The sequence below is a fragment of the Penicillium nucicola genome (assembly GCF_028828085.1).
Source record: "Penicillium nucicola strain IBT 29836 chromosome Unknown utg000002l, whole genome shotgun sequence".
Classification (NCBI taxonomy): Eukaryota; Fungi; Ascomycota; class Eurotiomycetes; order Eurotiales; family Aspergillaceae; genus Penicillium; species Penicillium nucicola.
The window spans coordinates 285,564-309,356 of NW_026643126.1; the positions used below are offsets into that span (position 1 = coordinate 285,564).

The 23,793-nt window shown below is 50.4% G+C and overlaps 7 protein-coding genes across 7 annotated transcripts; 3 read left to right on the forward strand and 4 right to left on the reverse strand.

Annotated features, from left to right (window-relative positions):
* Nucleotides 1–41: 41 nt before the first annotated feature.
* On the forward strand, nt 42–4,088 carry N7511_001862 (DDB1/RSE1 family protein; the record flags this gene model as incomplete). Its single annotated transcript, XM_057124287.1, has 4 exons — nt 42–285; nt 458–2,531; nt 2,722–4,006; nt 4,062–4,088. 4 exons carry the CDS (start codon nt 42–44, stop codon nt 4,086–4,088), a joined length of 3,630 nt encoding a protein of 1,209 aa, XP_056986446.1.
* A 1,548-nt stretch (nt 4,089–5,636) lies between these two features.
* N7511_001863 (arrestin (or S-antigen), N-terminal domain protein) lies at nt 5,637–7,213 on the forward strand (the record flags this gene model as incomplete). The annotated part of the gene is made up of 2 exons (XM_057124288.1): nt 5,637–5,841; nt 5,895–7,213. The coding sequence occupies 2 exons, from the start codon at nt 5,637–5,639 to the stop codon at nt 7,211–7,213; spliced, it is 1,524 nt and encodes a 507-aa protein (XP_056986447.1).
* Nucleotides 7,214–7,609: 396 nt separating this feature from the next.
* On the reverse strand, nt 7,610–9,454 carry N7511_001864 (LLM class flavin-dependent oxidoreductase; the record flags this gene model as incomplete). The annotated part of the gene is made up of 8 exons (XM_057124289.1): nt 7,610–7,837; nt 7,891–8,068; nt 8,119–8,675; nt 8,729–8,788; nt 8,850–8,862; nt 8,918–9,128; nt 9,191–9,331; nt 9,394–9,454. 8 exons carry the CDS (start codon nt 9,452–9,454, stop codon nt 7,610–7,612), a joined length of 1,449 nt encoding a protein of 482 aa, XP_056986448.1.
* Nucleotides 9,455–10,159: 705 nt separating this feature from the next.
* On the forward strand, nt 10,160–12,844 carry N7511_001865 (sodium:solute symporter family protein; the record flags this gene model as incomplete). Its single annotated transcript, XM_057124290.1, has 12 exons — nt 10,160–10,265; nt 10,315–10,378; nt 10,444–10,501; nt 10,560–10,746; nt 10,802–10,901; nt 10,953–11,036; nt 11,084–11,270; nt 11,325–11,375; nt 11,423–11,593; nt 11,656–11,974; nt 12,034–12,542; nt 12,596–12,844. The coding sequence occupies 12 exons, from the start codon at nt 10,160–10,162 to the stop codon at nt 12,842–12,844; spliced, it is 2,085 nt and encodes a 694-aa protein (XP_056986449.1).
* A 363-nt stretch (nt 12,845–13,207) lies between these two features.
* On the reverse strand, nt 13,208–14,761 carry N7511_001866 (glycoside hydrolase family 18 protein; the record flags this gene model as incomplete). The annotated part of the gene is made up of 6 exons (XM_057124291.1): nt 13,208–13,306; nt 13,368–13,903; nt 13,951–14,020; nt 14,069–14,128; nt 14,182–14,553; nt 14,618–14,761. 6 exons carry the CDS (start codon nt 14,759–14,761, stop codon nt 13,208–13,210), a joined length of 1,281 nt encoding a protein of 426 aa, XP_056986450.1.
* A 2,018-nt stretch (nt 14,762–16,779) lies between these two features.
* N7511_001867 (uncharacterized protein) lies at nt 16,780–17,511 on the reverse strand (the record flags this gene model as incomplete). The annotated part of the gene is made up of 2 exons (XM_057124292.1): nt 16,780–16,920; nt 16,981–17,511. The coding sequence occupies 2 exons, from the start codon at nt 17,509–17,511 to the stop codon at nt 16,780–16,782; spliced, it is 672 nt and encodes a 223-aa protein (XP_056986451.1).
* A 498-nt stretch (nt 17,512–18,009) lies between these two features.
* utp10 (snoRNA-binding rRNA-processing protein UTP10) lies at nt 18,010–23,547 on the reverse strand (the record flags this gene model as incomplete). Its single annotated transcript, XM_057124293.1, has 3 exons — nt 18,010–18,452; nt 18,513–23,107; nt 23,171–23,547. The coding sequence occupies 3 exons, from the start codon at nt 23,545–23,547 to the stop codon at nt 18,010–18,012; spliced, it is 5,415 nt and encodes a 1,804-aa protein (XP_056986452.1).
* Nucleotides 23,548–23,793: the final 246 nt, after the last annotated feature.

The following is a 23,793-nucleotide window of genomic DNA, read 5'->3' on the forward strand; positions in this document are numbered from 1 at the left end:
CGCGTCTTTTCTACCGGGAAACCGATAGCTAGTCGCCCACTATGGCTACCACCTCGCATATGTTTATGTACTCCCTGACGATCCAGCCCCCAACTGCAATCACTCAAGCCATTCTGGGCCAGTTTGCAGGCACCAAGGAACAGCAGATCGTCACCGCGTCAGGTTCGAAATTGACCATCCATCGGCCTGACCCGGCACAGGGCAAGATCACACCAATCTTTTCACAAGATGTCTTTGGCATCATCCGCTCTCTGGCAGCTTTCCGCATCGCTGGTAGCAACAAAGGTATGTTCATTTTATTATCCCTCGTCATCTTACGAGTTCAACTTAGTGATTCTTCAAGCTCCCCGGGCAGCACGGTCCTCCTCCGAACCAACCCCTTGAACGAGGGTGGAAACCTGCCCTGGACAGCGATGTTGATCAACGCTCTCTTTCGGATTGTGCTGAGACATTCTAGATTACATCATTATCGGCTCGGACTCGGGTCGCATCACTATCATTGAATACGTCCCGTCCCAGAACCGCTTCAACCGCATCCATTTGGAGACATTTGGAAAGTCTGGAGTTCGTCGGGTGATTCCAGGACAATATCTCGCCGTGGACCCCAAGGGACGTGCTTGTCTCATTGCTTCCGTGGAGAAGAACAAGCTGGTCTATGTTCTGAACCGAAATTCGCAGGCAGAGCTTACAATCTCTTCGCCGCTGGAAGCTCACAAGCCCCAAACCTTGGTATTTGCCATGATTTCATTAGATGTCGGCTACGAAAACCCTGTCTTCGCCGCTCTTGAGGTGGATTATTCCGAATCGGACCAGGACCCAACTGGTCAAGCATTCGAAGAAGTCGAAAAGGTCTTGGTTTACTATGAACTTGATCTTGGCCTGAACCATGTTGTTCGCAAGTGGTCTGATCCAGTTGACCGCACAGCATCTATGCTCTTCCAAGTTCCTGGCGGAGCTGACGGCCCTAGCGGTGTTCTGGTGTGTGCCGAGGACAACATCACCTACCGGCACTCCAACCAGGACGCGTTCCGCGTGCCCATTCCCCGTCGCACCGGAGCCACAGAAAACCCCGAACGTAAGCGTTCGATCGTCTCCGGTGTCATGCACAGAATGAGAGGAGCTTTCTTCTTCCTTCTTCAGACCGAAGATGGTGACCTGTTCAAGTTGACCTTGGAAATGGTCGAGGACGACAACGGTCAACCTTCCGGTGAAGTGAAGAGCTTGAAGATTAAATACTTTGATACCGTCCCCGTCGCAACCAGTCTTTTGATCCTTAAGAGTGGTTTCCTTTACGTTGGAAGTGAATCTGGCAATCACAATTTCTACCAGTTCGAGAAACTTGGAGATGACGACGAAGAGACCGAGTTCTCTAGCGACTCCTTCTCTGCCGACCCAACAATTCCTTGCGCCCCCATTTACTTCCAACCTCGCGGCGCAGAGAACGTCAACCTCATGGAGAGTATGAACTCTCTGACACCTCTCATTGACAGTAAGGTTGTCAACCTCAGTGAAGATGATGCTCCTCAGATATACACAATCTGTGGCTCTGGCGCCCGAAGCTCATTCCGAACTCTCAAGCATGGACTTGAGGTGTCGGAGATTGTGGAATCCGACCTTCAGCAAGTACCTTCTGCTGTCTGGACTACCAAATTGACGCGATCTGATGAATTCGACACCTACATTATCCTCTCCTTTGCCAATGGAACTCTCGTGTTGAGCATTGGAGAGATTGTCGAAGAGGTTTCGGACACTGGATTCCTGTCTACAGCACCAACACTGGCTGTTCAACAGCTTGGTGAAGACACCCTTCTTCAAGTCCATCCCCGCGGAATCCGTCACATCCTTGCCGACCGCCGAGTCAATGAATGGCCTGCTCCTCAACATCGGTCTATTGTCGCAGCTGCTACTAACGAACGTCAAGTTGCTGTAGCGCTCAGCTCTGGCGAAATCGTCTACTTCGAGCTGGATGCAGATGGAACATTGGCTGAGTATGACGAGCGCCGACAAATGTCTGGCACAGTCACCTGTCTTAGTCTGGGTGAGGTTCCCGAGGGCCGCATGCGAAGCTCTTTCCTCGCCGTTGGCTGTGATGACTCCACTGTCCGCATTCTCAGCCTAGACCCCGACTCAACGCTTGAGAACAAGTCCGTGCAAGCCTTGACTTCGGCACCTTCGGCTCTCAATATCATGGCTATGGCCGACTCCAGCTCTGGAGGTAACACTTTGTATCTCCACATCGGTCTTTACTCCGGTGTTTATCTTCGCACCGTCTTGGACGAAGTCACCGGCGAGCTGTCAGATACCCGAACTCGTTTCATTGGTGCCAAGCCTGTGAAACTCTCTCAAGTCTCGGTCAAGGGCCAAACCGCCGTACTGGCGCTCAGCGCCCGCCCCTGGCTGGGATACTCCGATGTCCAAACCAAGAGTTTCATGCTCACACCTTTGGACTATGTCGGTCTTGAATGGGGGTGGAACTTCTCTAGTGAGCAGTGTGTGGAGGGAATGATCGGCATTCAAGGACGCAACCTACGGTACGTAATCTATCTCTACTCCATTCACCATTCCCAAAACATTCGATCATATGATGAGAACGGATTTCCGAACAACCATGTGGATCAAATTCTTTTAAAAATATTTTTCCAATTGTTCCTGCTGAGATCGAACCCTTCATCCCTCATGACATCTAAATATTAGATTGTGACATGATGCTGACTGAAATAGAATTTTCTCCGTCGAGAAGCTCGACAACAACATGCTCCAAGAGTCTATTCCTCTCTCTTATACTCCTCGTCGTTTTGTGAAACACCCCGAACAACCTCTGTTTTACGTTATTGAATCCGACAACAATGTACTCTCGCCAGCTACACGCCAGAGACTTATCGAGGATTCTCAGGGTCGCAATGGCGAAACCACAGAGCTCCCCCCTACTGAGTTTGGCTACCCCCGAGGCAGTGGACATTGGGCTTCTTGCATTCAGGTAGTGGATCCGATCACCTCCAAATCTGTTGTCCACACCCTTGACCTCGAAGACAATGAGGCGGCTGTCAGCGTTGCCGCAGTCCAGTTCTCCAGCCAGGACGACGAAACCTTCCTTGTGGTCGGAACCGCCAAGGACATGGTAGTCAGTCCTCCCTCGTCTGCTTGTGGTTTCATCCATATCTACAGATTCCAGGAGGATGGTCGGGAGTTGGAATTCATCCACAAGACCAAGGTCGATGAGCCTCCTCTCGCTCTCCTCGGCTTCCAGGGCCGTCTTCTGGCAGGCATTGGCCCTGTTCTCCGCGTCTACGATCTGGGAATGAAGCAACTTCTCCGCAAATGTCAGGCTCCTGTCGTTCCCAAGACCATTGTCGGTCTTCAGACACAGGGCAGCCGCATTGTCGTCAGTGACGTTCGCGAGAGTGTTACGTACGTGGTCTACAAGTACCAAGAGAACATCCTCATTCCTTTCGCGGATGATGCCGTCGCGCGCTGGACCTCGTCCACTGCCATGGTTGATTACGAAACCACTGCCGGTGGTGACAAGTTTGGAAACCTGTGGCTCCTGCGTTGCCCCAGCAAAATCTCCGAGGAAGCCGATGAGGATGGATCTGGTGCCCACCTTGTGCACGAAAAGGGCTATCTACATGGAACTCCCCACCGTCTCGAGTTGATGATCCACTACTATGCTCAAGACATCCCCACTAGCTTGCACAAGACTCAATTGGTGGCTGGTGGTCGTGACATTATTCTCTGGACTGGCTTCCACGGCACCATCGGAATGTTTGTTCCCTTTGTCAGTCGCGAGGATGTCGACTTCTTCCAGAGTCTGGAGACCTTGTTGGCCTCTCAGACCCCACCTCTGGCTGGACGCGACCACATGATGTATCGCAGTTACTATGCGCCCGTCAAGGGCGTTATCGATGGAGACCTGTGTGAGCAGTATCTCTTACTGCCTAATGACACGAAGATGATGATGGCCGGTGAACTTGATCGCTCTGTCCGCGAGATCGAGCGTAAGATTTCTGTAAGACTTTTGACACCTCCCCCACTCGCATATCGTTTTACTAACCTCGATCCAGGACATGCGAACCCGGGTGGCGTATTGATTTCTGGCTGGCTGGCCTCCACGATGGCGTTCTTTTTGCTGCCCTTGTACGGGCTTCAGATACCTAAGTACTTGTTAATGATACCGACATGCGGCTCTGACCGCATGCGACTGATACCCAACCCGAGGCTCCCCTCGTTTCCCCCTAAACGCTCTCCCTGGCCGTGGCCATTTAGAAGTCGTCTCTTGCCTCGCTCGGTCTGCCGCTCCCATCGGCTAATCTTGAGCTGGATGCATCCCGGTCACTATCAGTGCCGGTTTGTACGAGACAAGAAGAAGCGTGAAAACGCGTCGACGCTTTTTGAGTACGATATGATTCGCATTGCACTACGGATCTACGTCGTAATTTATCAGTCGGGACATCCATAAACAGTAAACAGTCAATAGTCCATCATTTTGTTAATCAATCAATCCATTCTCTTTCGCTTCAAATCCTGTTCTCTTGTTCTCCAGTATCTAATCCCCCACATTATGGCGCAAGTCAGCTGATCCCGGGGTGGAAAGACAACGGCCTTCCAAGCGTCTCGCAACAAGAATGGCGTGCGATCGCAGGGTTTTTTTTTTCTCTCCTTTTATGCCGGCATTCCACTCCGACACGCCGAATGCTGCCATGGACTCGGTTATGGTCGGAAATTTCTGGGGCCCGAAAACAAGGCCGAGAACCCCGTTGGTTTCCCGAGGGAAACCTGAGTGACGATGTTGAAGTTCATCGCTTCAATCCACAATGTCATATGCATTCTGTCCCTTGTCCTGTGTATGCAGATCAGATATTGAGATGCTTTGAAATCGATGCCGGTCGGCCAAATTTCATTCAGCCGACATGCATGATCATTGGCCACTTCAAGCACAAGTCGAACGCCTTTTGGCGTTGGTATGCCGAGTGGGGACTCGAAGGGCGTGCATGTCGCTGCAAGGCGCGCTCCACTCGACTAGCTCACTTCCTGTATCCTCTTTTTACAGGGTATGGTCGGAGGCCAGAGTGAGCAAAGCACCCAGTGACCGGGGGAAAGACAGTGCATAGAACAGAGTGGAATAACCAACTCTCTATCTTGATGGCCTTGGGCAGAGGATCAACGTCAACAGAACTCAAAACTTACGAGTCCAACTGGAATCGAACTGGAGAATGTCAATCCAAGGGCGCGAGGATACGAACATCCGTGCAGCCAATCATTTCCATCGTCCTGCCATCTCCGATGACTCTCAGGCTCGGCTTTCCTTATACTGATCGCTACACGAGCTCACTTGGGCTACACGTGGACGTCATCTAGTGTCCAGTTTAGATCTTTAAACTTGTGGCTTGTGACTCATGATTCGATTTGTAAGACTGGAAAAGAAGTGAAGATGTGAATGTTCATCTGGCATTTTCGATATAAAAAACGGGGTCCTCCACATTGTTCTCCATCGCGGTTGTCGACGGCTCCACTGGCTACTTTTTTCCCTTCTACTTATACTCCGAGCCCCAGACTGGACATTAGCATTTGGTTCCTCTTTTATTCTTCGTGATACTGCGCTTCGACATCAAACACTCGTCCGGCTGACCTGTGACACGATGTCGGCCACTTCCATTATCAGTTCGGGCTCTGAGACCCTGGATGCGTGGACTCGTCGCTCGCCGCCCAAAGTCATGATTGACTTGGCTGGACAAAAGTCAGGCATGGTCAATTCATACACCACGGGCGAAAGCATTGATGGGACGGTTACTATCAGTAGTGACCATGACACGCGTTTTGATGAAATTGAAATCATCTTTGAAGGTACACACAACACGAGATCTGGCCAATCAGTCATGAAGCTAATACTGTATCAGGCATGTCGCGAACCACAGTGGAGCGTGCATCATGCCCCGGCCGTACAGGATCTCAACAGATGTTCCTCAAGTTGCGCCAACCGATTGATGAGACTGAATATCCCGCCCCTCGTATGCTCGAGGCCGGCCGTTCATACCAATTTCCCTTCACCTTCGTTGTCCCAGATCGCTTGCTTCCCCAGGTCTGCACGCACGCCAAGAGCAATGCCCACATTGAACAATCCCACACTTTGCTCCCACCGACATTGGGAGATCCCATGCTCGCCAGCAATGGCAAGACACTATTGGATGATATGGCACCGGACATGGCACAGATTGCGTACATTATTCGTGTGGCCGTGCTGAAGAAGCAGCAAGTGGGAAACGCACTCAAGTCCCTCAGCACCGTGGCCAAGAAGATCCGTGTGATCCCAACTGTCGATGAAGAGCCACCCGTGGAGATTCCCCCCAACTCTTCCTTGTGCACACGCAAAGAGAAGAGCGTGAAGCGGGGAACCTTGCGCGGCAAACTTGGCCGTCTTGTCGCTGCATCATCGCAGCCAAAGCCTATCCAATTGCTTCCTCCAAGCTGTCAGCCCAAGGATACTGTCAGTACCGTGGCCACCGTGAACTTGCGCTTTGATCCCATCGCAGACGAGAAACCACCCCGCCTCGGATCATTGACCAGCAAGCTCCGCGCAAACACTTTCTTCAGCTCCTCGCCATGGGAAGATTTCCCCAGCTCGACTGGCATGCCTTTTGCCCAAATCGGCCGTGGTCTGTACAGCGAGAACGTGCACCTCTCCACCTTGTGCGTGGAATCCGCACAGTGGACCAAGCAATCAACAGATCAATCACTCCGCCGCGATTCTGACGCTTCTTCCTCTTCAGCTGGATCAGTAGACTCAGCGGGTCCATCCTCTGATTTCAACGGAAACACTTATTACACCGCATCAGTCGTCATTCCAGTCACCCTCCCCAAAGCTAAAGCTTTCGTCCCAACCTTCCACTCCTGTCTCATGTCCCGTACCTACGCCTTGGATATCTCTATATCCTATCATACACCCGCGACCAATGTGATCACACCAACCATCTCCCTCAGCCTCCCGGTGCAATTCACCAGCCAAAGCAAATATGCCGAGTCTCTCAAGTCATCTCTCGGTGTGACAGTCACGCAAGAAGAAGTGGATGAATTCTTCCACCCTCGCAACGTCACCTCTCTAGCAAATCTCACTGATAGTCCGGTCAGGGATGTTGTTGTGAATTTGGAGCTCGCCCCACCCGAATACTCGGAGAGAATTGGTGCTCCGATGTCGCGGAGTGTGCGAGCTACCAATTAGATCCATTCTCAAGTTTTGCAATGCCGATTGATACCCCTAATCTGATTGGCTTATGAAAAGTTTCTTTTTTTTTTGTCGGCATGGCGTTTGCAGCATATACTGTACGATTGTTTCTAGCAGATTTTGGCCTTTCTTTTTGCCATCCTTGGCTTCTGCTTGATTATACCCATTTTCATTCTGTGTTTAAACTTTGCCCTACAGCATGTTTCTTATGTTTTTCTGGTCTCTATTCTTAGATATCTCATTCTTACTTGTTCTCATCCAACAATGACGTCTTCCGTTCATTCTTTATACCTGAACTTTACAGTAAAGAGCATTCTTTCGAGCATCATATTCATCATCAAGAATGTCGTAGATCTATTTACTGAACCGACTATTTACCTAGTAGAATAAGATTCAGTTCTCGGGAATCGCTGCATCTGACGCATCAACACCAGCATTCCACCGATACTTCGAAGCCGGATGGTCCTCACGCGGCCCAGACTGACCAGGCTGAGCGTACAAGTTCTCCCGATAGGTTCCCTTGGGGACTGCATAATCATCCCAGAAGAGGCCTCGTCGACGCAACTCGGGTATCAAAAGGTCAATGATATCTTTGAATGAGCCAGGTTTGACAACATATGCCTTTTCAACATGAGTTAGCCATGATAGGAGCATGTCCCTGAGTCAGAACTTACCAAGTTGAATCCATCCACATCGGCTTCTTCCACCCAGCGCTCCATATAATCGGCAACCTGAGCAGCGGTGCCAACGGGGGTGGCACCCAGGCCACCGACGGTGATATGCTGTCCAACAGTGGCTTTGGTCCATTTTGCAACTTCTGGAGTAGCCTTGGACCAACCCTCCACCGCAGAGCTACAGATGCATCAGTCTCATATAAATGACCCGAGAAGAAGAACACTTACCGAATGGCATTACTCTCCACATGCCTCAACTCCTCATCATCCCCATACTTATCCAAGTCAATCCCAGTCCACCCCCCAAACAGCGCCAAAGCCCCATCAATCGACCCCAGGCTACGATAAGACTCGAACTTGTCCTTTGCCTCACTCTCTGTTCTGCCCAGAACCGGACAAAGCAACGCAAGGAACTTGATACTTTGCGGATCCCTCCCATACTCACTCGCCGCCAGCTCCCGAATCTCCTTGACATTCTTTGCTACCACCGCTGGACTGTGTCCCGCCACAAAAATGGCCTCGGCATGCTGCGCAGCAAAGGTCTTCCCGGCCTTAGACGTGCCCGCCTGGAGGATGACCGGCGTCCGCTGCGGACTGGGCTGCGTGAGATGTGGGCCTGGCACCGTGAAGTATTTGCCTTGGTGGTTGATTTGGCGCACGCCCTTGGGGTCTGTGTAGATGCCTCGCTCGCGATCGCGGATCACGGCATCTTGACGCCAGGAGGATTCCCAGAGCTTGTAGGTTACTTTGATGTATTCTTCTGCTACGGCGTAGCGGTCATCGTGCTGGATTTCATTAGTTGGATTGCTGTAGTAGTAGTTCTACGCGGTGCACGTACGTGTGGCTGTTCGGCTTGACCCATGTTTCGCGCGGCGGAATCGAGATATCCAGTTACAACCTGGTGTTGTTAGTCTGCTTGCTGTTCCTTGGGTGGACTGGACTGTGTGTGTGATACTCACGTTCCATCCCAGACTGGATGAGCACTGATTAGCCCATGTCAGAAAAGTATCACTGGGAATTTACATACCGTCCCTTGGTCAAATGATCCACCGTCGACAACCGCCGAGCAAGATGATATGGCTGTTCATACGTCGTCGTCACCGTCACTCCAAATCCAATGTTCTTCGTGACAGCCGCCATGGCCGGGACCACCGCCAATGGTTCATTGACTGGCCACTGCGCACCCGAGATGACTGCCGGATCGAGATTGCGTGGTCCCTTGTAGACATCGTATCCTCCTGCACCGCTCGGATTAGGACTTGACCTGTCCACTATGGACGATGCGCGGATGATAGCTCACCTAGAACATCTGCAATGAAAATGCCGTGGAATTTGGCTGATTCGAGGAGCTGTGCCAGCTCCGTCCAGTGTTCTACATCGTTGAACCGATGGGATTCATCCTCGGGGTGCCGCCAGAGTCCTGGGGATTGATGGCCACTGCCTACATCAATGGTTCAGCATGGGTTCTCTGTAGATTCCGGTGTCAGGGTAGGGCTAGCATACACATTTCCACAAAGGCATTGAGGATCAGTGACTTGCGCGGCTTTGCGTCTGTAGTAGCCATTCTGGATATTCGATTTGGAATTGAAATGTGATGCAGCCTGAGAAGCGTTGCTGCGATGGCATTTAAGTCGGCTCAACTCGTGCTCTCATAGCATCACCGTGGGCTGGGATGGCGCGATGGAGATCGCAGCAAATGCGCGGCTTTGATTGGCTCAGGCGACTTCCTCCCCAGATCTTCGTCTCTCGCCCGAGAGATTCAATGGGGATGAGGTGATTTGCTCATGTTTGGGTTGGAGATTCGGAGCTCTTGGGAGATGCCCTGCAAGGACAGTACAGGACTGGACTGAGGGAACCCCAACATATCTGGTAGCGGTCCGACTTGGATTTCTATCGTGGAATACCACTCCAGTCCCCATGTCGAGCCGTATAACCCTAAAAAAGGGTCTCTTGATGACCGCAGAGCTCCAACCCCCTGGGCCAGCACCTCATCGCCCGCCGGAATCAAGCCATTGTGGACTCGATCGGGCTCACTTTTGACGAACGACCGACTTTGCCGCCGTCCCCGGGACTGAACAGAGACTAACCCGAGACTAAATTATGCATATCGCAGACCCTATGGAGCCCAGGTAGCCCCAGGTCCATGCCCTCGGTACCATTCACGGTTCATCTCCTGAGCCCGGCCTTTATATAGCATTCCATATCGCAGCTTCTGGCCTGGCACATTTGATTTCGGATCGACCTTGACCGGTGAGCCCTATACTACAGAATGCCAAATTTGTTCGTTCGCGATGGCATTTCGAGTGTCCAGCCTCCTCTATCGCAGGCCGTGGGATATGTTGTTGTCGTCGTGATTGGCATCATCATTGCCCTCGGTAGATGTCTTCAACCCGGGATCGTGTCGTCCAAGCTAATAGTGACCAGTCATGATGCTCATCACAAAGATATTGAAGAATACCACTGGAGAGGACAATAAGAAAACGGAAATGTATGATTGACCTCCCCCATGTTATATCCACCCAACAGGTCAACAGATAGTGACTCGAAAAACAGGTTCATGACGGCGAATCGGACAGTTCGCACCGGTCTGACTGCATCAGCCGTGATATCCGTATGCCATTCCCCAGAACTGTCGCCAACTGACATCCTAACAACCCCCATCGATCTAGTCATGGCTCTGGTCAACAGCCTTACTCGGCTCCTCGTTTGTCGGATATGATTACGGGGTCGCTGGTCCCTTCTGGTTTGCCGCTGGATGCAGTCCGATGATTGTGTTCTTTGCGTTACTGGGAATCTCTTGTAAACGGAAGATCCCAGAAGCACATACCTCGCTGGAGGTTGTTCGGATTCGATATGGTACTTTGTCCCTTGAATTCTGCTTGGTTCAAAGTAACTGACACGTGGGTTCTAGGACGGGTGGCGCATGTCGTTTTTATGATTTTGTGCTTGGTAAACAACATCTTTGCTTGCGCAAACATGTTGCTTGGTGCCGCTGCGGTGATTACGGCCGTGTATGAATCACCACGTCCGCGGTTTGTCGCCCTGCTAACTCAGAATCTTAGGACCGGAATGCATATCATTGCCGCAACATTCTTACTGCCGGTCGGAGTGACAGTATATACCTTTGTTGGCGGAATCAAGGCAACGTGAGTGAGCTGCGCCCTCGACTATGGATTTACTAACACGGCGATAGCTTCTTGACTGACTACTTCCACACGGCAATTATCATGATCATCGCCTGCTACTTCTCGGTCAAGGCTTTCTCCATCGAAGAAGTGGGATCTATAGGTAATCTCTTCGAACTTGTTCAGGCAGCTGCACAGCGTCATCCTGTTTCTGGTAACCAGGATGGGACTTATTTGACCATGACATCCAAGAGTGTAAGTTCAACGTACAATATCACAGCCAAGGCAACCAGACTGACTATTTACTAGGCGATTTTATTTGGAATTCTGCACACGCTCGGCAACTTTGGTCTAGTCATCGTGAGTAGTAGGTGTCTCCTGTCGTCAACATCTCTAACATCCTCTAGATGGACACCAGCTACTTTATCAAAGCATTCTCTGCCTCGCCAGCTGCAGTAGTCCCCGGTTACACTATTGGTGGAATTGCATACTTTGCCATTCCGTGGGGCCTTGGAACAGTGATGAGCTCTATCGCCCTAGGGCTCGAGAACCAGCCCAGCTTCCCAACTTTCCCCAGGGTAAGCAGCCCAGCACATCCCTATACAAAGTGAGAATGTCTAATCATATCAACTGTAAATAGAGAATGACAACATCAGAAGTATCTGGAGGCCTCGTTCTTCCCTACGCCGCCATAACAATGGCAGGCAAAGGCGGAGCAGCAGCAGTGCTCCTGATGACATTCATGGCATGCACATCAACCCTCTCGGCTCAGGTAATCGCCGTCAGCTCCATTCTCAGCTTCGATGTGTATCGCGAGTATTTCAACAAAAAGGCAACAGACCGTGACTTGATCCGATCCAGTCACTTTGGCGTCATTTTCTTCGCGGCTTTCTCCGCCGGCTTTAGTACTATGCTTCACTATGTGGGGATTGATCTAGGTTGGACTCTATACATGCTCGGTATGTCGCCGAAACGTACCCTTCAACATGATATTTATACTTACATTTCTTTTTAACAGGCGTGGTGACTTGCCCAGGAATCTTCCCCATGATTTTCACTATCCTCTGGCGACGCCAAAGCAAAGCAGCAGCGATCCTCTCTCCGGTCCTAGGACTCGCAACAGGACTAGCAGTCTGGCTAGGAACAGCCTCACGTTTCAGCGGAGAAGTCACCGTCGCATCAACAGGTCAAGTCCTTCCCTGTCTATATGGAACCGTGGCATCATGCATGTCGCCAATCGTATATTCCGTCTTGATCACACTGGTCAGGCCGCAAAATTATAATTGGGATGACTTCAAGAAGGAGAAACTCGCTCTTGAGAAGGTTGAGAGTGATTTGACTCATGTGCAGCATGATCCCGTCCCTCAGACTGGGAACGAAAGCCTTGAAGACGGCGGTAATGCCGAGAGTAAAGAGTTGAAGCGGTGGGGACGCATTGCCGCTATCTGGGCTGTGGCGACGTTCTTGGGCCATTGGGTGATTTGGCCTTTGCCGATGTATGGCTCCGGCTATGTGTTTAATAAAAAGGTATGTTCTATTCATCGTGTTTTGTTTGGTTGAAGTTGCTAACTAAAATGCAGTTTTATACTGCTTGGGTTGTTGTTGGCATTATCTGGCTTTGGCTTAGTATGCTCGTCGCCATTTTCTATCCTATCTTTGATGGCGGCATTCAGCAGATTCGAGATGTCTATCTAGGATTAAGAGGACGGAATAATATTACTGGAGCTGTCCCGAATCACGAAAAGGATGGAAAAAGTACTTCTCCTTCTGCAGGGTCTCTCAGTGATGCTGCCACACGCACTGGGGATCCCCAAGAGATCAAGGGGTGATATACAACATTGCGGATATGACAGCTGAGCAGATAAAGGTATTGGTATTTCTGGCGATTGAGCTCTACAATATCCTAAATCTCCAGTTGGATCAGATTACATGGATTGAATATATTTTCAGACGTTTCAAGTTTTACTAGCAGCTATTCTGGTCTTTCAAACGAGTGAAATTTTCTTCTTATTCAGTAAACTCATCATGTGAAGCTAGATACAAATGCTAGGAACCTATCTGATCATCAAGATGATGGATAGCCCGCAAAATACAAAAAGCCACAAATCCCATTCCATGTGTTAGCGAAAGTATGTCCGGAGGACTGAAATATCAACATCGAAGAGATAGAATAGATGATAGGCAGAAATCCATCAGAAACCAGCCTTCAGGTTATCATACTTGGAAGCAGGGTAGCCCAGCTGATTCTGGGTCTTGTCCAGAGCGCCAGTGCCACCGACAGTGTCGACAACCTGCAAATTGGACCGGTCAGCACAGTGGTCCAATAGAGACTGAACTGTCAGTTCAACATACCGTAGAGATCAAGCTGTCACCATCAGTTTTGTCACCGCTGAGCTCCCACCACATCCCACCACCAAGACCCTTGGACTTGATGTATTCCCCCTTTTGACGGGCAATGTCGGGGGTATCATAACTGATGAACAACCGAGAACCCGAGTTGTAGCAATAGCTAGCACCCTCCTGGTTCAGGTTTGTGACTGCACAGCCAGATTGGGGGAGGACCTTGTAGTCCCAAATACCATTCTCCCAGCTGCCACCACCAACACCATTGTAAGATTGACCGGGGCCGTTAGTATCAGCGAATGCACGACCGTACAGCGGCATCCCCAGAACAATCTTGTCAGAAGCGACTCCGTGCGAAGTGTAGTAGTCGATGGCTTGGTCCGTGTTAAAGGGAGTGCTAGCCGGGTTGCTGCTGGATGCGTGGAGGTTAGCGTCGTGTCCAGAGATCGTGTCCCAGCTTCCGGCATAGTCATAGGCCATCAGGTTCCAGAAGTCCAGGTACTGGTCCATCTGGGAGAGGTGCTCTCTCTGGTAGTTGGCAGGGCCTGGATTGGTTAGCTTTGCTTCTTGATATGACAGTCGATATACATACCGGCAGGGGATGCGGTGGTCAACAAGAAGTGATAGCCGCCTGCGTTGGCTGAGCTGTACGAGTCCAATGCCTGAGTATAGTGTGAGTAGAGCCTTCAATGACTGAAGCATGAAATTACCAGACGAGTACGGCGAAGGGCATCGACAAACTTGTCCGCCTGATCATCGTTCGCAGGGTACTATCTAATATCAGCATATTGAACCATAAGACAAGACGCAGTAGCAGAATCACCTCATAATCAACATCTAGTCCGTCAAAACCCAAGTTCTTGAGTAACTCGACAGAGCTATCAGCGAACTTCTGGCGTCCAGCGTCAGTATCAAAGGCAGGGGCAAATTGAGGAGAGTAGGTCCATCCTCCAATCGACAGAAGGACCTTGAGGTTGCGGTTTCGCTTCTTAAGAAGGAAGAGCTGTTTGACACAGCCATAGACATTGTTTCCGGTATCAGCCCAGGAATCAGTGGAGTAGTGCTTGTCAGTATCAGACCATGTGTCCGACAGAACCACAGTACCATCGTTTTGGATGTTAGCAAATGCGTAGAGAATGTGAGTCAGTTTCTCAGCAGGGATATCCTGAGGCTGGAAGTTGCGAGCATAAATGCCCTGATAGGATTTGGTTAGTCTAATTGAGAAGAGACGATATACCTCGGATGGAGGAAATGCATACCCAGTTGACAAAGTAGGCCACAGAGCGATATCCACTGACATCACGAGCAGCAAGCTCGTTCACATTGGTCTTATTCAAGGAAGGGATGTAGGCCGCGTTGGCCAGCCACGCCAGGCCTAGCATGAAAGGAAGAACAAATTGCATAGTGAAGGAATGTCACGATGGTATGGAAGGAGAAGACTCGGTCCAGCGAGCGTTGAGAAGAGTTGGTTGTCGAAGATGAAGACGAGGAACTGAGAAATCAAACTATTTGTAGTCGAGGTCGACAAACCAATCTGAGGTTGTCTTGATCATTGTGACATACAATAGGGCAAAGGGCATTATTCCCCAATACACACATCTCAGACGAGACCCTGCAGCGTAACGACAATAAACCAATGCATCACTACGCCATTGATTCAATAGATCACAATGCATTCTGTTACATTATTTAGTCTAGTCCACATGTTGCCTCGGAGTATCAGTGGAAATGAGGTAGTGCCACTAATGAATCTTCCACCACCCCCGAGCAACTGCGTATTCGACGATCCTCAACCGCATGAACAGTATGGACAGCATGGAAATGTGCGTATCACCAGAGAATCAGGGTTTGGTCCTTTCCGCCGACTCAAATCTCTGCCCGCGTGGAGGGTGAAGAGATAGATGCCAGCCAATCGGCCAACTGCCTGTCTGGGGATGGGGTGACATTGTCACCTGCACATTTCGCCAATAACTCGGGAGATATCTGTTGGCGCCAGGCTGGAAGAGTGAAGCCAAACTCTGTGGTCCCTGTTAGGGGGTGAATGTAACTAAGAGGTAGCATTCAGAGGCCACATAAATTGATGCCAATGAGTTAGCGCTTAGGGGGCTAAACCAAATATGCCAAATTACAGGGAAAAGGGCCAAGTTTCATGCAGGAACCAGGTCCACCAGATAAGCCAATGTAACACTCAAACCATGCGACCGGGACATGTGCCATGGGCAAATGTGAAGATACAAAACCCGGTGATGCAGGAAGTGTAGACAATGTATGCGATGTATGCGATGTAGATAGGGAGTATTGTCCTCCGAATGTGACCAAAGACAAGATATGGCGAAGATCGTCCATTTGAAGGACTGGGCTGAATCCAACTGACCAAGATGCAGATCTAATAGTCTTCGCTCGACAACGTGAAAGATGCGACATTCAGATGTACATGCACCCCGACAAAAGATCGATATCGCACATCCCCCCGAATGAGGCTCCATAGAGAAACTCCGACAGCACTCAAGATGTTGTCTCGAGCACATCGCCAACCATAGCGTTTACCATTCTCGAACGGTCCAAGAACCTTTCCTCATCCGCCGCGATCTGCGCGGCAGCACCCGCGGCCGTGACCCTAGCATGGAAAGCTGCAAAAGCAGCCTGATCGGCAAAGGTTAGCTCCGCATAGACATCAAAATCAAAGTCTGTCTGCTGCCCGCGCAAGATAGTGGCCGGAGTGAGTGAGTTGCGTGTGTGGTGGCGTCGTCAGGAGGGGTTGTGACTCTAGTGCGGGCGATGTAGTTCCGTTTGTGCAAAAGAGGAAAATTGTCCCCTGCGAGTTGCTGGACTAGCTTCACGTGCGCTTCATAGTGCTGTTGGAAGTCTTCTGGCGAGATGCTGGGTTTGCGATAGACGTAAAGGAGGGCTCTGATGGGCATAGTTCCGGTGATGTCGACTCACAGTTGCATGCAGATTAGACTGGTTGTGTTTGCGATATAAATTTGATATGCCCGAAGGAGAACGTGAACAAGAGTAATTGATTTCCTGAGAGAAGCGTTCTCGTTTTAGGATTGGCCCTCGCATAAAAAGCAACGAGTGATGAGTTGTGACACAAAGCATGTTTCCAGGACTTGAACGTATGAGCCAATGACTGCTGACACTCGCATCTGGGAAAATTCTATGTGCGAACCAGATAGAGACATGGAACTGTGAATATTCAAGACATAACAGGCGTGGCAATGATTTGGCTGTCTTATGTGGACAAAGTCATTCACCCCAGCATAGAAAAGTGAAGTACATGTGCATCTTATAACGAGAAGGCGTCTTGCGTGTCATGAGTACATTGAATATGACCGAATCCAAGTATCAAACGTGCTAGCGATTCAAAAACGGCACCTACAAATATGAGTAAATATGGCCGACAACAGGACATGGGCAGTCAAACATCAACGGTTGGTGCATTCCATGCCTTTTGCTTCAAGGATTTCAATCCCAGGTCCTGCTTGAGCTTGACCAGAACCCTGAGGTCTTTAAAAACTCGGTCTTGAAAATAAAGGCTTTCCAGGTTGGGGAAAAGCTCCTATCAAGGACGAGTTAGCATTTGACCGTAAGGATCAAAAGGATCAAATAGACAACGTACTGCAATGCTCTTGAAAAGTCTGAGCCACATCTCCATCACCATTTTTTGGTTTTGGTCAAAATACCCTTCCTTAGATCCAATTGACAAATGTCTGACAGAAGGACTTGCGAGAAGGGGGATCGATATAGCAATGTGCGCAGGTGTGTGAATCAACAGCGTCAGAGACTGAAGTCTGTGTAAATCAGCCCCATCGAAGTGTTTGGTCATACCGATGCGGACGACAGTAAGGATAGTTGCCTTTCGTATATTATCTGCAAACATCTGTCGGCGACGTACAGGAATCCAGTCAAAGATTCGAGCCAGTGCATGCCTTGACCATGCAGTGGGCTCAAACCATAGAGCTCGGATTGCTTCAGAATACCAGGTTCTGTTGACGAGAGTGCAACTCAGCAAGGGACTTCGTCCTCGAGTGGAGACTTGCTCGCCCACTGGGCGATGCTGGTCAGGCGTAAAGGAGAATAAGATGATCGAGAGGATCTCGATGGTAGCCAGCGCACGCTGGCTGGCGGAAGTGTGGTTGCTCGTTTCCATTTCGAGAGTTATAGGCTCAGTCGCGCATGTCTTGCTGTTTGGAGGTTGAGTCGAGAGCAAGGGATTCATACCTCGAGTTCGACTTCGAGTAATCGGACTGAAGACGAGATGAGGGGATGCAGGGAGAGTCTTTAGATGCGATATGTGAACAACGAGCAACAGAAGGGAAACTGAGTGATCGGGACAGCAACTGCAAATACCAGGCAGGAGCTCGTCGCGATTGATATTTGAGGCTCTCGACCAACTACAGCTGTAAAGCACCTTGTTGATTGTTTAAACCACTTGCAGTTTGTGCCCAGGCGTGTAAATATTGAAGAAAAGAGCCTTGTCTCGTAGAGGTCTATCGGGGCAATTGATTATAAGATGCAAAAATACATTATTGAAGCAATCAATCTTTTGTACAGACCATCCGTAGATTGCTGTCTGCAAGCCCTCCACGGGCTTCATCTATGGACGCCAAAGAAATGCGAGTTTTATACACAATCATAACACAGCCTCTTAAGTCAACATATCGTCAAGGCGCTCGCCAAGAACCTTCTCAATCTGCTTAACCCATCTCCGAACCTCTCTTTCAACATTCTCATCCTCATCCTCCATCAACTCACTAATGTAAGGCAGCATCTCGGGAAGGAGTGCAAGCCACTCTTCACCCAACTGTTCGGTAAGAGCCTGTTCGGTCTTGAGGGCTGCGAGACGCGTGTGCGGGCTGTCACCACCAGCGGAGCGGGCGTTAGGAGCAGATGAGGGACGGAGGTACTTCATCAAGGCGGAGTTGAGCTCCTTGTGGTTATCGGTAGAGTCGGCAGCGATAGCAAGCTCTGTGATGGTAGGGACAACATCGGCGATGACCATGTTTGAAGTAGTGGTGCTAGTGGCGTGGCCGAGTTGGGCGATCAGAGGACCGGAAATGCTGGCCAGGTGGGAGGGGCTCTGCCAGAATTCTGTATGATTTGTTAGCGATATTCATATCCATTAGAGCCAATGTGTAGGGTAAGACGTACCATCCTGATCATGCTCGAAAGCATTGCGGAGCATGCGAAGAACCGCCAACCAAAGCGACTTGTGGGTCTTGGAAGGACCAACGGTGCTGAGGACTTGGACCACACTGTCCATAATGTAGCTGGAGTATCCTGTGACAATGGACTGGAGAGTACCGAAGAAGACCTCGAGGAACTTGTAGAAAGTCGTAAGACGCGACACCTGAGCTTGCTCATCCTTCTTGGGGGCGCCAGTGGTAGCCCACTCAACGAACTTGAGGAAGATAGGACGGAAGGTGCTATCATTCAGCTTGTAGATCATCTTAATGGTGACGTCGTTAACCGCAGTCTCAGCTTCGTCAATATCAGAGGCCTCAAAGATGGCGGCATCACCAAGGGCAACTTGTTCACGGCGCAGATCAAACGCCTTGAAGATGATCTTTGTGAGAACAGTGATGTTCTTGGCAATGGTCGACTTGGGGTGTTTCTCCACAGCCAATGTAACAACTTGCAGGATCTCGTTGACGGCGGCGGGACCGGTCTCAACAGCCTTCTGCCAGTTGCGGTCGACAGCGCCGAGAGTGGCACCGACATCAACCTTGCGAGCCATCAAGCGCAGAGTCTCTTGGCGGCTGTCATCACTGCTCTCTTCAATGTCCGCGTTGGCAGACTTGAATGACAGGAGGATGACCTTGTCCAGATGAGCAGCGGAGATCATGAAGGGAAGGTGGACGAAGAGAGCGGAGAAGAGAGTGTAGACAGCATCATGGAGTCGCGAGTTCTCCTTTCCAGGTGTCAAACTCAACTCGAGCAGCTCCACGGAGCGCTTCAGAGTATCGGGAAGTGCAGGAATCAAAGACTGGCCCAAAACCTCGGCCATAGACGCAAGGCACAGGATACCCATGTAGCGGATACGATCGTCAGTTTGACCAATGCAGGACTCGCTGGCAACGACTCTAGCAGCAGGAATGATCTTGGAGGGATCCTTACGACCATACTTGTCGGTAATCCGGTCGATGCAGGAAACTGCAGCGTGCTTGAGAAGCGTATCCGGAGAGGACTCGACAATACCAACCAAGTTTGGAATAAAGTCAAGAACGCGGATCTGCGACAAGTTGTCACGCTCAGGAGTCTGGCGAAGACGAGTCTCGAGCAGGCGAAGAACCTTGCGTCGGAGCTCATCGTTGGGGCCTTGGAGCAGAACGTCAATGGTATCCAAGAAGTCGACAAGAGACAGGGTGCTGAACAAGGAACCGAGCACCTCGCCACAAGCCTGACTGACGGGCTTCATGCTCTGCACAGCCTCGCCGATACTTAGGACCTGCTCGAGAACACGGGAGAAGCATGCGCGGGACATATCGGCATCCTGGCCCTCTGACTCGAAAGCAGTCTCAAGCTTAGACTTTAGACTGGAGTGCTTCAGTAGATGGGCAAGGTCACGGAGAAGATCAACAGAGACCGTCTGGGGGTCACGTCCATCTTCGCTGCCAATACCCAGAAGAACCTGAGAAATGCCTGGCTTGGTCTTGAAAGAGTCGGTAACCAGGTTGAGGTATTTGCTGTAAGTGGTCAATTCCACAACAGGAGAAGCGTCAGACACCAAGCCGGTCATCAAAGTCAAGACATCCTTGTCAATAGAGTAGCGATTGGCAAGCATGGCCAGAACAGCGAACAGGAAGTCCTGTGTTCCAAGCTTGGTGATGAGAGCATGGAAGAGTCTGAGACGACGGTGCGATGGAATGTGCTCAAAGGCAGCAGTGAAGCTGAGCAGCAGCTCCGAGGTTCCGGAAACAACGTCACGCTTCTGGCTACGCAGAGATTGAATGAGAGCAGGAACAACCTGGTCAATGGTCTGATCAATGACCGAGACGGAGTAGTCATCATCCTTGCGAAGAACGCTGGTGCCCATGAAGGTGAAGATAGGCATGACACTATGGAGGACCAATTCAGGGGCAATGACGGAGAGGCTACCCACGAGAAGGAGAGCCACGTTTTGAACCTGCGGGCTGTCGGTGGTGCGCACACAATCCACAACCAAATCAGCCCGGATGACAGAGGTGTCGAACTGTGGCTTTGCAGATCCCTTGGACTTGTTCACGATGGCCAGGAGACTTCCCAGGGTCAAGCTGAGCAGATAGCTCATACCACTCTGGATCTGAGCCTTGAAGTGATGAAGGGCAGCAAGTGTCTGGAACAGACCATCAACCAACTCGGGGTGGGTTTCAGGGGAAGAGCTGTCCACAACTTCCAGGATGAAAGTCATCTTATCCATCAACTTGCTGAGCTCGGCTTCATCCTTAACAGTCATGGCGATCATGTTGTTTTGGCTGGTGCGGCGACGCTTTGGTGCAGGCCCAATAGACTCCACTTCAGTGAGAGACTCGGGGATCTTCTGAACGAATTGCTGAAGGACAGCACCCGGAAGCTCAACACTGCGCAGAACGTCGCGGCAGTTGTTTCCGAGAGAGCTGGCTGATTGACCAAGAGAGTTGTCGAGCAACTTCTCAGAAGCTGAGAGCTGACAGTCTTCGGGGATCTTAGCCCAAAGGTGCTTAATCTGGGCAAAGCAAGCCGCAACAAAGGCTGATCGCAATGAGTCGGTGCCAGAGCTGACGTTGGAGAGAAGAATATCGACGGCATCTTGTGCCCTTGGGGTAACAATAGCAGCGACCAGCTGTTCTGTCTCAGGGACGGAAATATGTTCTTTGCCACAAATTTCTTCCACCTCCTTCGCGCTGAAGCGACGCCATTCCTCAAGAACAGGGAGAAGCTGTTGGGTAAGTGTAACGGTAGAGACCTTCTCCACACTGTTGACAAGCTTGAGCAACCCGAACTTGGGAGCGAAAACAGGCAATTTAACAATTTGAGAGCACATGAAGCTGAAGAAGCTGATGCGCAGAGACTTCTTCAGCTCGGATGCACCTGAAGCTTCAGACAAAACGTTTCCACGAAGTGTGGCTTCGATAGCCCGAGAGACATGGTTCGAATCAAGCACAGACTCCTCCAGCCCGGGGAGCAAAGCACGCTCCAGGACTTTTTGGGAGTCCTTGACAGGAAGCCATGCAAGGCCCGAGGATGGCTTGCCCTGGCCAAAGATCGTGTCGTGGGCCCAAGGTTTAGAGCTATCACTGGGCTTCAAGTTCTTCTTGTACAACGAACCAATAGCAACAAGGACACCGGAAGTTTCGCGGCGGATACGCTCGGAAGCATCCGAAAGGGCAACAAAGAGGAATGGCAAAAGCGCCTGGGGATCGAAGTCTGCGGGAGCGGACGAGAGAACGGAGGAGATGACGTTCAATGCACCGATCTTTGTGCCAATTGGGTAGTGACCGGCGACAACGCGGATGAAGAAAGAAAGGAATTGAGGAGCCTTGGTTGCTTGGGACTTGCCCAAGATCGGCAAGTTGGTAAACAGCTCAACCTTTTCCTCCGACTCAACAGCCAAAGCGAAGACTCGAACAAGGTTATCAAATTCAATGATAGATTGCTTGCAAAGGAAAGAAGATGGATACAAGGGCTCGCGTGTCAAAGACTCCAGAGCTGGAGTAAAGGCATCCACATCGGATTGCTCATCCGCATCCGCCATCTCAATGTCTTCAATGGCTGGTGTCGCAACAGACGCTTCCACGACAGTTTGCAAGTTGTGCTCGAGTGCAGAAATATTGAATGGGGAGGAAGTCAGAGTCTTCTGGAAGATAGGTCGGAGGGAATCAGACCGGTTGAATGCTTGGACTAGCTCCGCGAGTTGTGTCTGTGCATCCATAGACATCCCACGGGTCTCATCTGAACTAGAGGCTGCTTCGAGAACCATGCTCATAGCCTTGCCGACTTCATTCTCGCCGAGCATGTTACGCTCAAAGATAGAGGACAATAGCACAAGGTGAGTGTTATCTTCCTTGTCAAGATCATTCAAGCACCCGGCAACAATTCCGAGCAAGAAGTTTGATGTCGGGCATTGTGTAGCCACTTCAGCAAGCTGGTTCATAGAGTTCTCCAGGCGCAGCATACTCTTGAACACCTTCTTGGAAAGGCCAACAGTTTCCTTCTGTTGAGCTAGGAATGATAGACAGATGAGACCAGAGTTCTTGGTATCCTCAGTCCAAGAACCAACAATACTTTCCATCAAACCATCAATAACCTGGTTTGAAAGCAAGGCCTTCTGGGCTAGAACAACACAGATCATATAGCAGCTGACAATCAGCTCTGAAACCTTCTTCATGGTAAAAGCAGAGCTGAGTACAGGAAGAATTCGCAAAAGGATATCCTCATGCTTTTGCTGCTCAACTTCCCTCCTTCCTGAGCGGGAGGCGTCGAACATTGCTGAAACAGCCTCCGTAACAATACCGGCCCAGAAAGCAAGCAATGCATGGCTCTGCGCTTGATGTTGGCAAACTTTCAGAACGTAGTTGTTTAATGCAGCAAAGAAAGCCTTATTCGTAGCCGCGCTATGAACCAGCGGATGTCTCGGCGGGTTGATGAGGCTATTTTTGTATGGGTTGAGGACTTTGAATGTCGGTGTAAGGTCGTCTGGAAGAATTGATAGAAGGTTCAAGAAGAGAGGTGTCGTATGGTATGGCAAAAATGTCAATAATACGGCGTGCGTATTGTGCTCATGAATTCTGCAATAATCTGTTAGCAATCCATATTCACAATTCGAATCTTCCCCCGTCACTTTTTCTTACCTGAACCGACGCACTAGCCAATCCACAGCCTTGACTGCAGGGCTTAACTGCAGTCTTCCGCCAACCAGAGCGAGGAAAGCTTCAATCACAGTGTCCAGTTCCTGGTTCTGAGAAACGTTCATCTGAGTGCGATCCTCCGCCTTGCTCTGTTCACTGAAGATTGTGCGCTCAAACTCCGTGAACCGTGGGTCCAGCGAGCACAATTCTTGGTAACCATCATAACAAATATCATAGATCGTGTCGAAGTCTTGCGATCCAGCGACTTTCCGGTCAAAAATCAGAGACTGTGAGTGTGATATCCTCTGTGCCTTCAGGTCAAGCTCGTGCGACGACTTTGACGCAATCTGCGACAGCTGAGCGGCGAGAGAGGACGCCATTGTGGTGTCTTTTTTCTTGTTGCTTTGCGACGGGTTTCGGAGTCTTTGGCGTTTTGTTTTATGTCTGGTTTCTTACACAAAACAACAGGGGCCCATTTCCCTTGTCAATTATTGTGTGGCCTTCCTGTCCTCCGAAAGACAGCGGGTCGAGATAGGTAAGTCTGAGCTGTGTTTAATGGCAGAGTCAAGCGGCCTGGAGCAAATGATTGACTTTTTTTTCTGCCGCCCAGACCGACCGCCCGCCGG